Source organism: Scatophagus argus, chromosome 11 (genome assembly GCF_020382885.2).
Source record: "Scatophagus argus isolate fScaArg1 chromosome 11, fScaArg1.pri, whole genome shotgun sequence".
In the NCBI taxonomy this organism is placed as follows: domain Eukaryota; kingdom Metazoa; phylum Chordata; class Actinopteri; family Scatophagidae; genus Scatophagus; species Scatophagus argus.
In genome coordinates, this window is record NC_058503.1 from 7,123,765 (window position 1) to 7,141,537 (window position 17,773).

At 41.5% G+C, this 17,773-nt stretch overlaps 1 protein-coding gene across 1 annotated transcript in view; it reads right to left on the reverse strand.

Moving 5' to 3' along the window:
- clybl (citrate lyase beta like) overlaps positions 1–17,773 on the reverse strand; it is a 55,925-nt gene that overhangs the window by 2,075 nt on the left and 36,077 nt on the right. Inside the window, exons 3-7 of the mRNA XM_046404184.1 lie at positions 11,078–11,266; positions 6,657–6,758; positions 5,621–5,714; positions 4,788–4,955; positions 997–1,121 (exon numbers count right to left, since the gene is read on the reverse strand). Of these exons, the coding sequence (XP_046260140.1) occupies positions 997–1,121; positions 4,788–4,955; positions 5,621–5,714; positions 6,657–6,758; positions 11,078–11,266 (678 nt within the window). The remainder of the gene's footprint in view (positions 1–996; positions 1,122–4,787; positions 4,956–5,620; positions 5,715–6,656; positions 6,759–11,077; positions 11,267–17,773) is intronic.

Genomic DNA, 17,773 nt, shown 5'->3' on the forward strand with positions numbered 1-17,773 from the left:
AGCCTTTACAGACGCAGGAAGTACATTATGTATTTTTTTTACACTCTAAATGCTATTTTTAATGCATAGCAAATAGTACTACTAAATTACTAGTAATTTAGTATAGCAAACAGGATGCTGCAGAAGAAAAATAAACTGGAAATAATACATCTGGTAAAGATGTATTACCAGACTAAAATATTACTTTGAAAAGGTCAAGAAAGTTTAAGTCAGAAAAAAATTGCTGGAGGTGAGAATGATGATAAACAAGCACCTGTCGTGCTGTAAGACAAAGGGACTGACCCTGCTCACTGTTCAGCCTCACTCTCTCGCACACACACACACACACACACACACACCGCGGCAGAGGGACGGGTAGGATATGAATCCCTCGGGCGATGCTTAGTAGGAGCAGCACTGGCAGGGAGAGAGGTGTGGGCAGATTGTGTATTACCTCAGCAGATAGCCCACAGAGCTCAACACACAGGATCCAGCCATGCACTAAATTAGGAACAATAATATTGTACACTTAATTGGCTCTGAGAGTCACCCAGGGGTGTACAGTATGTATTCTCTGGAACTGTGTGAGAGGGTGCACAAACGATCGAGCGTCACTTTACGTTAAGTGATTTGGAAAAAAACTGTTCTGTTTAAGAATTAAAGTGACATCTAAATGACTAAATAAAGTTTACAGAAGCAAATATCTAGTGAACCACCAGGACAAACGCTAACAAACTATACTGAGAAAGAGCAGTGGGCAGTGTTCCCTTTTCACTTCTGTTTATTTTATCATTTGCAGCCACGATTCTAGGTGAATGATGAATGATACGACCATATGACCATCACGTTCTGATATACGACTCCATTTTGGTATAAAATTTGGGCTTCGTGAATTTTCTCAGCAATGACCGTCTATTGTTAGCAATTTCAGATCAAAACATCGACATGAAAGAGATTTAAAATACTTTGTTTTATTCTTTTCTTTTTAACTTTTTGGGCAGAATATATTAAGACTACCTTTCCCTCCTTTTGGTGTTGGTCAAAAGCAGCAATGAGCTCTTTGGCCCACTGGACCCTCTCTGGACTGGGGGAGAACTCCTCCTGTACAACCTGGATCTGCCCTGGGTGGATAACCTGCTTACCTGCACAGAAACATGGAAAAATATACACACACAAATGCGCACACACACACACACACACACAGACACAGAAAACAAAAAAGTGAAATATGCTAATGACAACAGCATACTATCTGTGACTTGAAGTAAAATTAAATTCAAGAGACATTTATGCTAAAAAATGTTTTTACTCACTACTAAAACAGATGTACAACTGGATGGATAAATGGAAAGGTGAGTGCAGGTGGCAATGAGGAAAAATACAGGAGGCTAAATTGTGTGTGTGTGTGTGTTTATGTGTCAGTATGTCCTATGGCACTGAGGTGAGTCAGATGGCCAGCACACGACCAGAGGAGGCTGTCCATCATGAAGGACATCAAGCGTCCCCTCTCTGCTCGCTGCTGCCACTGTCAAAAAAAGCTTTTCTCATCGCTTTATGTGACAGAATTTGTCCAGAGTAGCACACTGATGATAAAACAACCTGTGAGAACCTGTAAGGGCCTAAGCAAATGTACACAGACGAGTAAACCATTAAAAATGCACAGAAAACCACAGAATAAGACAACATACATGCAATCCAAGTGTCATATTTCTAACCAGGATTGAATTAACGTATTTTATACTGCTTCCGCCCACGGCTGCACACCTTGCATATGCAACCACTACACCTTGTACCCATCTGAAACACAAGCCTAATATGGAGCTAAGGCTCTGACACACAAAAACACAGACACACAGACACAATCCTCACCCTTCCACCCCCTCTCAGCTAAATGTGGGCTAACGCCACAGACATAATCCCGTGTACATTCGCAGATCAAACTTGTAGTGATAAGTTAAGGTTATGAAACGTCTGGTGAGAACGACGGCTCAGCGGCAGCCAGCAGGAACTCGACACTTTAGGGCTTAGCTCTGTCGCCGACAACAAATCCTTCAAGGTGGCCGAGCAGGCGGGCTTGCACGAGCGAAAAAATTTCGCACAGGAGAGCGGAGGAGATGCGAGGATAGGAGAGGAAAGAGGGGGAGGAGAGAACCCACTCTCTTCATCCAGCTCCGTTCACCCCAGTTAACCTCAGAAAAACATACACAGCAGCAGTTACACAATCAACACACCGTAGTAGAACAATCACGGATGAGAGAACCAAACTCATTAAACCGGGCCTTATGATTCCCGAAAACCTTCGAGGAAATGTGCATGCTATAAAATGTGATGTTTGGCACATGTATGTGTGTCACTGTGGTTGCATGAAGGCCTTTGTGTGTGTGTGTGTGTTTGTATGTTGCATTGTGTAAGGACTGAGGCAAGGGGAGTGTGTATTCCCTCCTATGCCACCTGTTTTACTTCTGGGCTGAAGACAAGAGCATGTTTCCACATAGAAATTGGCAGGCTTAAATATACTCAAGGAGGGTGTCACTGTTGTGTGCGTGTGTGTGTGTGTGTGTTAGACAACAGGCGAATGACAGAGTAAAGAAACAGCCAGTGTGACTCAGGTGCCCTCAGTTACAACCCATTGGTTCTCCTAAAATGCATCATTCATGTCCTCCAGCCAATCCTGGCCTGCCATGTGGTGCTGGCACCTCATTGGAGGATTGCTATTTAGCAAAGTGCTCTCAGGCGAATGATGGGCAGGGTCCTGGGGATGGAAGTGAAATGTGGTCCCTGAAAGCACACAATTCTGTGGAACTGTTTTCAATTTCTGAGAGGCAAATATTTTCAGAAGGCAGCAGCACACAGCTCACAGCACATAAACACAAGGTGCTTATGAAGTGAAGACAACCCCCCCACCCAAAAAGATTTGATACATGGTTTTGCAGAATTTTTGCATTCACACTGTCCTGTTTACCAGTAAGAAGAAGTGGATGTTCGTGTTACACCAGTGTGTTCTGCGCTCAGCACTAATGGGTGCTGTATGCGGCTTAGGTGCTGCCAAGGTCAATTACTGCACAGGTAGAGGCTTTGGCTGCGCCGTATTATTGCTTAAGCACACTCGGGCCAGTAATAGCTACTAACTAAGATTATAGAGAGTGCCCATGGCTTGTAAGCCACTAATCCAGTGCTTTGACTGGTTCTGTTCCATAAAAAAATCTAACCATTTATTTCATCAACCAGCTGCTTCCATCATTAGCTCATTAGCCAATATGAACAACACCTCAAGCTTTTTTAATGAGTATCTATTTGCTAAAAAAGATTTGTTGAAAATCATTCTGATTCAAACAAATGCAAACAGATTATTATATCTGTAGTGTATGCCTAAACTTGAGGAACCCTTGCACTGAATATAATATGTAATCTATCACAGTGCAGAGTGTAAACAGTTGATCATGGACCTGCGAAAAGACAAATTCAATTGTTCAGTAAGAAGGTGGTAAATCATCTAAGCAGAAAGACATTCGCACATCGGCTCTCACTGAATAATTCTGGTATAAACACACAGCAACGTACAAGCGCGTGCGTGTGCGCGCGCACACACACACACACACACACACACACACACACACACACACAGCACAGCACAGCACAGCACAGCAGAAGAGAGGTGGCAAATGAGGTGAGGTCATCTGGAAAATAAGTTGCTGTATGAGACAGCAAGAAGCTCTCCTCCAACATGATTTGATGATGTGAGTGTGAAGGTAACGTGTCGATGCCAGAGCAACATGCAGAGTGCGTTCAGGGATTCACCATTTTGCAGTGCCAAATTGAGCACTTTTTTCTTCCTTTTCTTTACAGTGAGAAAAGATGATTAATTGCTGACGATGTTCTGCTCTGTCCAGTGATCTCATGCGCGAAGAGAAAACAATCGAAACATTACAACATAGTAAATAAATCATTTATGGTGAGATTCAATTCTCTTCCCACTCACCGTATATGTGAACCCAAACCACAATGAGAAACATGTCAGATTTGAACCTAATCAGTCTTCAGCAGACGAATAAAGCTGAATAAATATATTTGCTGCAGCAAAGGAAGAACGAGTGGATTGGAACAGGCTGTCCTGCCTTCTGTGGTTTGTTACATGCAGTCTGTGGGGCACACGCACGCACGTACACACACACACACACACACACATTCTGAATTCGTTGCCTGGCTACAGATACAGAGTGCTGTTAAAGTAGACGTTACCACTCTTTGCTAATAACACTCTTCTATCATACTTGCACAAACACGCAATTGTACACGAGTAGGTACCATTCATGACCATTCATGGTGGACACAACAAAAATGTCAGACAAGCATTTAAGGACAGCAGCGCTCGTCATGATTCACTACAGCAGCACCTCAAGTGCTGAAAAAGACAAGGACAGGCAGTCTGTTATAGAAGTGCAGACATAATGGTCAACAATACAAATATATCAATGAGATGTTCTGCATCCTATCACTACACTTCAAAACCATTATCCAATAAGTCATACATCCTATCCTCACTAAGAACACAGGAAGAGCAAGACAGAGTAACAAGAGACAAATAAAATGAAAAACTGAGATGCTGGATTGCCTGAATGCTGCTTGCAACAGGAAGTTGAGGGAAGTCTGTTACTGTGCCACAATGAGGACTGAAGAATATATAGGATGCAAGTAAAGAGTAATCACTGTGAACAATGTTATGTGCAGAAATCAGAGGTGCACAGACGTGCTGAGGTCAGGACTTGAAGTGACCTCTGCTAATGGGACAAGGATTTGAGGAACTGTACCTGTGAAGCCCATTAGAGCCCCCTCTCTGGCCTGTCGCCTCAGCCCCTCCACATCTTTGTAGTCAATGTAGACCAGGTCGATAGCCTGCAGCCCGAACGCTTTAGTGGTCACAACCACCTTCTGCCTCGCGTAAAGGAGCTCGCTGGCATCTCTCGTTCTTGTGGCACCTACAGGACAATATAAAGGGTCACACACACATCATGTGGAGCTTTACATGCATGTAAAGCTTTCAGAGGAAGCAAGGAAATAAGAGGTAGGATGGTGAGGCTGATGAACAAGTGAATGACAGAGTGACAGGACAAATTTGGCATTTAAATATTTCATCCCTTACAGTTAAAATCTTTGCATCTTGCTGATAAGTTCAGTTTGCTGTATGTCATTAAAACAATTAAACATTTGTTTCTAAGTGGCTCCATTAAATTTAAATGTCAGTGCACCAGCAATTCAAGCACTAATTTCCTCTCATGTCTCTTCTTTAAAAACAAACCAAACCATCCAACCCGATTGCATTTATATATTGATATTACCACTATAAAATAGATCTAAATAGATAGAACAATCTCCCAGTTTTCTTGTGTGAAGTGGCCATAGGCTACATTTCATAATACACTCTGAGGTGTGTTGATATTGAGACTAATAGACTTCGAAGAGGAAATGCATCTTCACTTCTCATTCATTATTTTTGTGTATCAGGACACAGTTCAACTTCTGGATTTTACAGTTCAATATAACATGATGTTCTCTGTCACAAAATCCAGAACAAAAGACAGATTACTACACTTTTGGCCGGTGGAGGGTAAGAAAGTAAAGCAGAAGCAGTAGTAGTAGCTACCTATGCTGGCACAGAAGTCATCAGAGCCAAACACCACGCCGTCATGGTGGAGACCAGCCTTGGGAGCAACTCGACGAATTTCCTCACATACTGCCTGGAGAAAGTATACATATACAAAAGTATAATTATACTCAAATATACTGCAGTATTTCAAATAATCTGCATTTGTGACTTTTCTTTGCAAGATTAAATTCTGACTAATAAATGGACACTAATGGACACAAATCTGCCCTAATCATAACTTTAGTCTTAATCTTTAATAAAAACTGATATTTATGTACTCTCCCACTAAATATTCCACCTGCACACACATATACTGTACATAAATGAAAGCAAACAAACAAGCTGGCCGCGAAACACTGGAAACGTATCTCCTGCTTTTGTTGGCCTCCAAATTAATTTCACCACTAGCTGTGCCACAGAGATATATATTTTTAAAATTTTAAATTTATTTATTTATTTTCATGCTTGTAACCTGGGGTTCAGTCTGGGCAAAAACACAAGATGTTCTGAGGAAAGCATACAGAGACTCCCTCCACCATTAAACACACACACACACACACGCACACACACAACCAACCACAAACAGTCACAGACTTGAAGTGGAAAAGTAAAAGACAAATCAAAAGAAGCAAGGACAGCTTGTTTCTCCCCGAATGCCCCAAACCATGCCCTATTCCCCATGTAGCTGAAGGTCGTGCTGTACTAAAACAGGAACTGTTTGATGCTTGCCAAAATATCATTAAGAACTTTTCCACTATGATGATATTAAAATAATTCTAATTAAAAAATGTCAGCGTGTCTGGAGAGGAAGAGAGAGAGAGAGAGGGACACACACAGACAGAACGGAAACCAAAAAAAAAAAAAGGCTCAAAAGGCTCATTTTGAGAGACTGTCCAAAAGCTTTGAATCCCTTTCATTTCGGACATGTGGAGCGCTCAGCTCGCTGACACAGTCTTTAATCTAAAGTGAACAATGGACAAACAGCAAAATGTCTTACGCAGGCAGTTTTTTGGGGAGGTTGTTTGTAATTTACCTTAAAATTGAGCAGGCCCACAGCGGTTTCCACAAAGGTGACCAGGCGAATGGGTTCTGTCAGTGGCCGTCCTTTCAAGTTGTGCTGAAACCTGTCAACAAACTAAACACACGGGCACATTCTCATGCATGACTCATTAACAGCACCCACTGTTTCAGTGGATAGAAAACAATAAACCTCCAACACAATCACAATAAATGTATTCGTTCTCACTACCTTGTACAATCATAGTTGTCACATTCACTGGGTGTTTGTGCTTTGTGGGAACACAATATTTTCTGCTGCATCTGGTGTTATAAAAATACTTTTCAGACTTATGATGAGTTTGAATTCATTTTGTGACATTGTTTTTAATGTGTGCACGCCACCAAAGGAAATGCTGTGTTCTGGTGGACTGTATTTCAGTTCAAGTTCCTGCTCTTCTGTAGAACGTGCGGCGAAGCTGCCACTATCAGCTGGCTTATCAATGCATTATCAGTTCTGTGAATGGGAAAAACAGGAAACTCATACTGAGCTCTTGTATCAGAGTGAATTTAAAACTGGAAGAAAAAAAAGGCTCAGCAGTAAAAAAACAACAAACAAAAAAAATACATAAATGGTAAGATACATCTCAAATCCACTGTGGAGTAAGACACACAGACAGACAGGAGGAAAAAAAAGAAATCTTAACGTGCAAAACCTCACTTCTGATGCGAATCTTGACACCTTTATTACCTGCACTGTTCCCATTTTGGTCCTTATTCAGAAACACATCTATGAGGGTTCAAATAACGGAGAGAGCGAGCACAGGAGTGCGGCAACAAAAGCAGGTGAAATGAAATATTTTACATTATCACCAGGGTTCCCCCCTTCGTCTGAACTCTTCTGCTCTACCTTCTTTCATAGGCTCTGCACAACTACAGCATGTGCTCCCCTGAGAGTGTGTGCACATGAAAATGCAAACATGCACACATGAGCACATGCATACACACAGCAAACCAAAGAGGGAAAAAAACTGAAAAGGGGAGAAGAAACAAGATTTGGTATGTCTTTGAGTGTGTTTTACTCCTACATTATTCTGTTTTGTGCCCCCCCGTCACCTCCCCCCCTTCCTCCATGGCAGGGAACAGGGAGACTGGAGCAGAGTGTGATGTGACACTTTGCTGAGGCCTTTATTCTGCACGACTCCTGCTAATATGCAAGCTCACCTAAGTAGGGCTTTAAAACCAAGTTTAATTCTTTGAAGACCAAAGCATTTCAGTTTTTTCCAACAGACCAGTTCACAGCTAGCCCTGGACTGCCAGTGGGGTAGCCCAAATTCCAAAATCTATCATCTGGAAACACACAAAAGCTCCCTCCGTCAGATATTTCCTTTCAAAGCCAGTCAAAAAAAAAAAAAAAAGAAAAAGAAAAAGAAAAAGAAAAAAAAAGCAAAGAAAAGAGAGGGCGCAAAAGCTCAGAGTAGAAATGTCTAACTTCATGTCCCCCCTTCCTCTCTTTTTTTTCTTACTCCCTATTTGACACACCAGGAAAAAGACAGATATAAATAACCTCAGGTACACCAGTGCTATTTTTCTAAATGAAGAGCAAAATAACCCCCGCACCCGCACTTACCACTCTTGTTCTCAAAACTGAAAGGGAGGGCCTCCATTGAAGGATTTCAAAAATAGGGGCAATTTTAATCATCTCTCCATTCAATCTCAGTTGGATAAATCATATCTGAGAGATTTGCATAAATACAAACCATCAAAGACTTTTCATCTTCAAAGAGGTTTTCAAGACCCAATAGGCTTTGTACTGTAATCATCTGAGGTCACAACCCTGTGGGAGCAAGGCTGCTATGGCAACATAAAAACTAACGCTGGGGGCTTAGCATAATATCCCCCCTCCTTTGCAAACACAGGAAGAAATGGAGGGTGGTGTGTGTGTGTGTGTGTGTGTGTGTGTGTGTGTGGGTGGGGGGGTCAGACAGGGAGTGTGAAAAGAGGGCGTAGATAAACCTATTTCTGTGACAGAGGAAACTAGATAGATATGGTCCGTTGCAGGGAAACCTAGCTGATATGACACGCAGAGATTACCACCACGACACTGTGCTGCGCAAATGCTAACAAGGCTGCGGCGAGCCTCGCAGGCTCTTTGGATTCTACTGGAGGAAAACAAATGACAGCTCAGAGCGGCACCACTGGAGAAAGAGCCTCCTAACCTCTCTGATTATATGTTTCTGTTCTTCTGTTGTATTCTCCTCTTCAGCCATTATACACTTTGAGGGCCTGATTTTCACTGCATAAGAGGCATTACTATAGTGCTTGCTCATTGTTCCTCTGGCGCGTACAGCAACCATTATCTGTCAATGGCTCTCAAAATTAGGACCCTTTAAGATGATATTCACCACTGAATTGGAAAAAAAAAAGAAAAGAGAAAGGAAAAAATAACACCTCTTCCTGCCATTGAAAGTCAAGCTACAAACAAGCCCTCTGACAGTTTTGCCACCCAATCATGAAAAGAGAAGGAGGGAGAGATGGAGCTAGAGAAAGGAGGCTATAGTGGGACAAGTTTCAATTAATTTTCTTCAAAAGGGGGCCAGATTAAATGTTTCCGGCCTGCTGAAGTGTTCATTTCACAGAGGGGAAGCGGAGAAAGGGATGAGGGGAGGGGACAGGAGGAGGAGTAGAGGAGGAGGAGCGGGACAGGGTGCGATTCTTTCGATCCCAGTGCACACCAAATAGTGTGGTGGGCAAAGAATGCACACGGCTCCGAATCTGTGTGAGAATTGTCCTCAGACAAAGGAGGGAGTTACGCCTGTTATAGCCCAATAAGGCCTGTCAGTCACACAAGGGCTGGGGGAGAGGAGAAAGGCAGCGCTAAAGATTTCCACACAAAGGGAAACAAGCAAGTCCATCTTTTAGCGACAAATCAGTCTGGAGGTTCCTGTGCTAATATCAATAAAAAAAGAGAGAAAAATAAACAAGTGAGGGATTTACTGCACGGCATTACAACAGTGGAGAAAATCAGACACATGCTTACAACACAGACGCACACACAGACACACAGAAAAGCGTGTGTACGAAGAAGGAAGTTGGATTGGATGGAAAAGAAACGAGGTCCCAACCAGAGCTACACATTTGACTCTGCATCAGGAGCACACAGTAAACACACTGCAAATAAAATGTGCAAACAGATTTACAGTGTAAGTGTAGGATACAACAAAGTTTTAGTATTTACTAAGTAGAATATAAATATATAAGCTGAGAATCGTCTGCACTTTAGAACTTTGAACATAGTACCTCTGATTTTCAACATAATATAATAATAACAGTGGATTATTTCTTTCTTTCTTTTTTTTTTTTTTTTAGAAATGAATACAGAACAAAACTGACTTTTTCTGTTAGGTGAAGAAAAGAGTGGAGAAGGGCTGAGCTAAGGGAGAGAATTAGAGAACACCTGTCAGCAATTATACTTGGAAGAAAGGAAAGGCAGCAGGAAATAGATGTGTTCTAATTAAAACCACTAGTTAAAAACTTCCTGCTCCTGCCTCAAGACCTCATATGAGTGTGTGTGTGTGTGTGTGTGTGCATGTATGTGTGTGTATAAACACAGGACACCTACATTTCACTACTGATTACAGCCTCAAACTAAAATTTGGGAACAATATTAGTGGGCAGTTGTTTCAAATGTTGTTGTGATTTCTTGTGTGCACCTTTCAATAACCGCTGTAAGAATGCAGAAAAGTATCTCAGTTTGTGACTCTGGAAATCACTGGGTACCCTTCAGTACCAGGCCAAAAGCCACTTAATTTGCTTTGGATGAAACACATTTCTATATAATGAATGCTCAAAGGTGGGCATGAACAAGTGAACATAATGCAGGTTTGTGCTCATTAGTTATACATGTGTGGCTGAGTGCATTAACTTTGATTTGATTAATTCTTAGCCACAACATGACACCATTACCATCAGTCTACAGTGAGTTCAGCAAAGACAGAAGGTGCCGATGTCATCCATTTCTTGAGCAGCAGCCAAGAAAAACACTCAGTCTGTCCCCGAGTCCCGGCAAAGGGATCGATTCCCACTTTTACTGGGAAATGGAAAAGTTTGTTATGATTGCTTTGAAGATTCCTGTGGTTTCCCCTTACTTCATGTCTTTGTGGAAGAGCACTGTGTTTTGTTTTAGTTTGTTATAAGACACCCAGAGGTGAAAGAGAGAAAGAGGGCGTTTTTACTCTTCTTTAGTTTTTGCATGTATTGCAACACCAAGTTGCAATACATGTGTTTTGTTTTTTTTTTTTTTTTTAGAAACTGGTGACATTTGGTTCTGAGAAAAATAAATACATAATATATTAAACAAATAAATATTTATAATATATAAATATATTTTTATAGATTTTCCATTCTTTAGAAACACTGCAGGAGCACATCTAAGGTGAGCACGTATTTGGAACTTACCCACTGCACTTCCTGTGTGTCTTCCACTTTGGGCAACATGATGGCTGGAGGGAGAACCTCAGCCTGCAGGATGACCTGCAAGTCAGCCTCAGCTAAGCCACTGGACACTGAGTTCACCCTCACACACTTCTCTGTGCGGCCCAGGTCCAGCTCTGCTAACATCCTAGGAATGGTCTCTCTGGCCTCTGCCTGCAGCACAGGAGGAGCATAATGTATGTGAGACATTTGATCAGGCCCGCTAATAAGAGTATTAAGATTCAAAATAGAATATTTTAAAAGCAAGCATAGTCACTAAGAGAGCTGGCTAACCAAAAATATATAACAGAAATGCTAAACAAAGAAAAAAATTGGTGAAGAAAGGTTGAGCACTGGTGATTTGTTCCAGCTTAATTTAACTTTCACCAAAAAAATGACAGGCTAAATTGTTGAAAAATACAGTAAAAGTCCAATTTCCTTCAGGAAATGTCTTGACCATTAAGCACAATCAGAAAAAATATCACATCACATTACAGGAACAAATAATGTGTGATCAAAGCACACATCAGTCTGCAATAAATAATATCAAGATGAAATATTAACATATTAAAGCACACACACACACACACGCAGTAACACACAGCACATCTGCACTCCTCCTCCCTGCAGTTCATCTTTATACAGTAAGCCACAAATCAACAAAACAGAGGCTGCACACTCAACTTTGTTCTCTCAATGCAGGCATTGTATGTGTCCACCAGGAAGAGACATGAGGAGGATGAAAAAAAATCAAAGAGAAGCCTACAGTCCCAACTTCTATCACTAACACAGTAGCACACGCCGCTATATTCAAACCAGATGCTGGGCTTCGAGAAAGGAGAGAAAGAGGGGTGGAATGGGGAGAGAAGTCTGACTAGTGAGAGGAGAGAGGCTCTCTGGGAGAAATGTGGTCTGAGTTAAGCAGCATGAGGAAACGGTAGCTTAGGAGTTGTCAGGTCAGATCAGAGACTGGAGCCTTTGAGTGCTTCTGTGTGTGTGTTGTGAATGTGTTTTTCAGAGTTTCAACTTATACTTTTTAAAAAAGAGAAGAGAGAGAAAAATATCTCATCTCTTATGGAAATGCTAGGTCACAACATGAAATGTGGGCAATCAAAATATGGCGGCAATAAGTGGTATCAAACGTGGCATCGTGGGACTTCTACATACTTCCTGGGAACTTGATGGAAGTGCTCTGGATTTACAACAAAGAAGAAAAAAAATCTAAACAGGCTGATCATTAGTCGACAGATCACTGAAGTTTCGTGGGTGTGCGCATAAAAGAGAAACTGTAGACAGATATAACACGGAGAGCCCATACATCACGCTCTCTTGTAAAAACTAAAGTGGACTGGAGTCAACCTCGGTTCAGTTGTATGAGAGCTTATACCCTCTAGGGTCAAGGGACAGCTTCTGAGACAAAACAGCCCTCGCTCTGATCTCCTGGAATGCAGAACTGTACTTGATATTATGAACACCCCTCCAGTATCAATAAAATATGGTATCAAAGTACATATCAAAGATTTGCTCGGATTTAACAGGGGTCATGAGCGGGCTGGACTGCTGTGTGTCATCTATGTCTCCCTTTTGCCTCACTGAATGAGACAAGAGGGATTGTCACACTATATGACGAGTGTGCTGTGATCTTTGACTCTTACTCAAGTTTTGCTGTAACCTCTCTGTTACTCTCTCTTCCTGCCGCTCTCATAAGCCAAGATAGAGCCGTAACTGTATCGTGGTAACTTAAAACGGATGGGGCGATTTACGCAGCCATAATTCACTCTTCATAAAGCTGCTACTTGGTGGATAAAATTCAGTCTGTCCCTCCTCAGTTCATGGTGACTGGAGAAAACTGATCTGCAAGAATTGCTGGTTGCCTCTTATGCCAGGAGACACATTGATCCCTGACCAAACTAAATAAATAGAAACGAAGCAATGAAGAAATTATCGAAAAGCATGGTTTATAATATTTGCAGATCAAAGAGACTGGAGCTCTAGCCTCATCCTGATAAACAAGCAGCCTACATGTATAAAATTCTTCTAATGTAAGCAGAGGCCGTTCGTTGCAAGTATCGTCTCCTGCACTTTTCTCCTTTTGCGATGGCATTTCTGAAACATGATGCCAGGATTGGCTAAGGAGATGGCCAGGGTCACTGCAAGCCAATCTTTCTTTTATCTCTATTTCCCTCTAAAGCGAGAAAGAGAGATTGTTCTGCCAGACACCTTGACCCCTATGGGCTCCGCTACTCCGAGCTTGAATAAAGCCCTTTGAAAAGGAGATATTTTACATTAATGGACAGCCATCCAACAAGTTGCTTCAAAGCTCCCTCCTCAATCACCTGGTGTCCCATGGAGAGCTCACCCCAACGTCAGCTCTATCTCTTCTTTGATTTCCTCCATCATCCTCATCATTAGAAGCTGACACACGAGGCAGGCGGGCAGACGAGCAGTCGGCCAGGCGGGCAGGGCCGACAAACGCATAAACGCGCACGAGAAGCTTTTCAAGTGCAGAGAGGCTGACCTTCCAGAGAGTGAGGTCAGCTCCTTAACACACAGCCTGAGCCTTTACGCTCAGGATCCTACAGAGTGCTGTGTACATGTGACACAGCATGGCCACTGCCTTGTAGACACCACATCAGACTGGAACGCCCAAACTGATGTGTGTACAGTCCACAGCAGGACCACCTTCCTGTCCAGCATCAGATCATGATTGCCCGAGCAATACTGCCATGCAGCTTGAAACAAGCAACATCAAACCTCGACTCTGGGTGTTGACTCACACTCTTTGTCCCTTCATTCAATCTGAATTGGACCTCAGTGCGTTTACTGTATATACATATAGACAAATGAAGAGTTCCGTATGATATGGGAAAGGCATATGGAGGGTAAAATTCAATATTTCTAGTGAAATAATTGTGGGAACAGTATCAACTGGGACCCGAGTCCTAATTTTGTACCATAAACATGTAAATGTGGGCTGGTATGACAAAGTTCCTTGAATCCTTGAATCCTTGAACTGACAACAGACATAAATTAAATCATTTACTACATTATCAAAACTTCTGCAAAAAGAACCTGAATATAAATGTTCATGACAGGGCCTTCAAATAGTGGAGTGCTGTGGTTTTTAATTCTGTAAGTGTGTATATCATGAGATCGTAGTTGGTTTTCCATTTTTTTGCAGTGCAACTTGGAAAGCCATTTAAAACGAGCTGTAGACTATCTCAGGTGAAGGCTGCCTGCCTGAAGTGACTGCATACGCATTCATACGCCTGTCTTTGTCAGTGTGTGTGTGCGCGCGTGTGTGTAAGCAGGTTTCAAGTCATCGTGGATGGGTTTTGACAAGTGACACGCTGCACTCCAGAAAGCTGTAGTGAGATGACTGACTAATTCAGGCTATGTTGATAACTGAGACGCAGCAGAAGGAGATTCGGGCCTTCACTTCTGTCAGCTGGAAGCACACCGTGTTATCCGTTATCCTGTCAGGTCAGACAACAAGATGTAACAAGCAGGATAGAGAAGGAGGAATTTGTAAATCATAAAACCTACTTGTCAGTATTGGTCAAAACTGACAGCCTGAGGTAGGAAAACAGCTAGTTATTATACAGTATTTATTCACTTTAATTAGCCATGAAAAGATCTCATTACAGCTCTTTGGTTACAGTTCATTAGAAGCTGCATTGTAATGTTTTTTGGGAAATTAATTCCCAAGGCTATGTATCCATTTTGTAGGAAAAATGGAGAAGATTTATCATTCAGTATCTTAAAAAAATATATAATATATTCTCTGCATAATTACATTTATTTACTGAGTTTTGTTCATTAGTGATTATGCATCAGTTCCTAATGATTTATATCTCATTTGCAACTCCCAGTACAGCCGTCTCCGCTAAAAAAGTCCATCCAGTCTGCTCACAACAACAAGAACACAAGAGTAATTATGCTCAATTTCGCACCTCTCAGTAAGTTTTCTTTTAAATGGATGGCTATTATTAAGGTATGTAAGTGAGTTACATTTGGCTTTATTACTGAGCTTTGAACATGGTATAAGATGGAAGAGGCAGATATAACTCAAGTTGGGCAGAACAATATTGGCTCCAAATAAAATAAAGTTTGGCATGCCTTTGTCAAATGCAGCACTGGATGCAAATACTCATGGCTTGTGAAGACCATTCTGGGGTCTGACTGAGACAAGAATCCTATCTAGACTGCTATGTAAAGCTACTGACCAGGTGCTCTCTGCTATATGAGTCTGCACAGCCTTACCGAATAAGGTCAATGAATATGACAGCCTTCCTTCCCTATTTATCTTGCTCCATATGTACAGGTATCTTACGCAGTATATCATTTGTTAAATTGGCACACATATGTATATAAGACTAGCATAATGAAAGCAACTAAATGCACAAAAACACTGAGAAAGAGATTATCTGATAAGTACCTTCTGCGGACCATGAGTTAAACTGGAGTAATATGGTCGAAACAGAGCTTCAAAGGAATGCCTGTGTTTTATCTGAATGCATTACATCAGCAAAACGTTACAAGTTTATACAAAACTTTCAACAAAACCTTTTATGTTTTTTACTTTTTAAGAACTAACTAGAAGTCATGAGTTAATATGACAAAATTTTGCAAAACATGATCACAAATAGCAGAGCATTTCACAAAATGCAAAAATTAGTTAATTAAAATGTAAGAAAATGTTAATGAAATGGCCATTTTAAAATGTGCGAAGTAATCTGCTATGGTGTTCTTTAAGCAGCACAAATTAAACTGAAACTGGACGATGTGAGGAAAAAAAAGAAGTGTTGGTGGGTCATTGTGAGGATGGTTTTCCACTCAACTTGGTGTCATCATCGGCTCATGTGACCAAAGTGGTAAAAAGGTGAAGAACATGTGTAAAACACAAATAAACTGCTAACATGTGTCTTGAAGCCACATGTGAAAAATGCAACTAATTGCTTGAAGACAAAAAATGACCAATGTAAGCACGCTGGGGTGATGGAGGAGCAGATTGTGCAAAGCTTTGACTGCAGGTCTGCACACATAGTCTCAGATCAATGCTAAAAGTGGAGCTTATTCAACTTAGGCCATACCCATTTTTTAAACTTTTCATGTTTTACGCGGAATAATAAATTAACCTCGAACATAGCTAGCTGGGGTCTGATTACTTAAATGCCACCTGCAATTTAAACAGAAAATTAAAAATAGGTAAATTTCTTCAAAATAAGAGCATAATAGCATTGCTTGTTGTTTTGCTCCAGTCTTTTTCTCCTCCTCCCCCTCCTCCCATTCTTTCATGTTTTCCTCTCCTCGTCGCCTTCTCCATCATCACTCTTCCTACTGGGGTTACTCTCCAAGTGTTGCGTTGCGCAGCCCACGTAGCATAGGGCAGTGCGGGCAGCGCCTCTGCCAGTGAAAACACAGGAGTGTAACAGGATAATGAGTGAGGGAGAGAGGGCCTCTCTGTTCTCCGTGTCTCAGCATTTTCCGATTCCCTCGCTAGGCCTCAATCCTCGCCTTTAACCCGCGGCATCTGGAGCTGCTGCATGAGTAAGTGATTCAAAAGACAATCATAATACCTGAAAGAGCCCAAATGTAATCTATGACTTATAATGATATCTACAAATGATATCACAGTGCTGTATGTAGCCTGACCTCTTGCTCGCCTATCATACCTCCCAAAGGACTCCAATCGATACCTGACACATGACACTTAACACACACACACACACACACGCGCAGTGGGACAGACAGTAAGGTTTGGAATGGAGGTCTTTCTGATCTGGCTGGAACAGGGTCTATTTTCTGGATGAGCGGGTCACATCCCATTTGTGAGTCTTGGCAGGCTGACTGGGAGTTTCTCTCAAGTCTCCCGAGTCCTCTGAGGTGTTGAGTGCACAAGTATACAAACACACGCACACACACAAGATCATGTATATATACTCAGATATAAATACACACTAAATACAAATGCTCAGTATTCATAATTCAACTGGATAACATTATTTCCCAGGAGTTCGTTCTGTCAAGGGTTTAGTCATTTGAATCCACTTAAATGGAAAGCAGATCTCTCAGTGTCCTCTGGAATAACAGTGAGCAATGAACTGAGGTCATGTATCAGTTGACAGTTGGCTGCATAATTTATGTTAAGTTGAAAATCTCTGGTGTCAGACACAGTTCATGCATAGACCATAGCTCATATATTGACTGCGCTACAACCAGGAAAAGGTAATAGACCGTGATAACGCCATCCTCTCTACAATGTGCCATCTACTTTTCCCTCAGCTGCTCTCACCGCAACCACAATGGTCTGTCTCCGGACCAGTGGCTAGTAGTATTACCCCAGGGAAGTGCATGACATAAAGGTTAAACAGTCAGGTTAATAGTTTATGAAGTCACCTCTACCACTAGAGCTACTGCAATGATCGGTCGATTAATCGATCAGTCCATCGAAATAAAATTGGCTCTTTTTTTCTTCTTCTGATGGCTGGACAAAAAAAGCTATTTTAAAATGTCACCTTGGGCTTTGGGAAAACTTGATGAATATTTTCACAAATCTTTAACATTTTATACTCTAATCAATTAATCAGTAAATGATGAAAATAATCATTAGTTCCAGCCATTAGTCAAAGAACTCAAAGCAAGAAACAGAACAGGCCTTTAGTGAAAGAAATGGCTGTC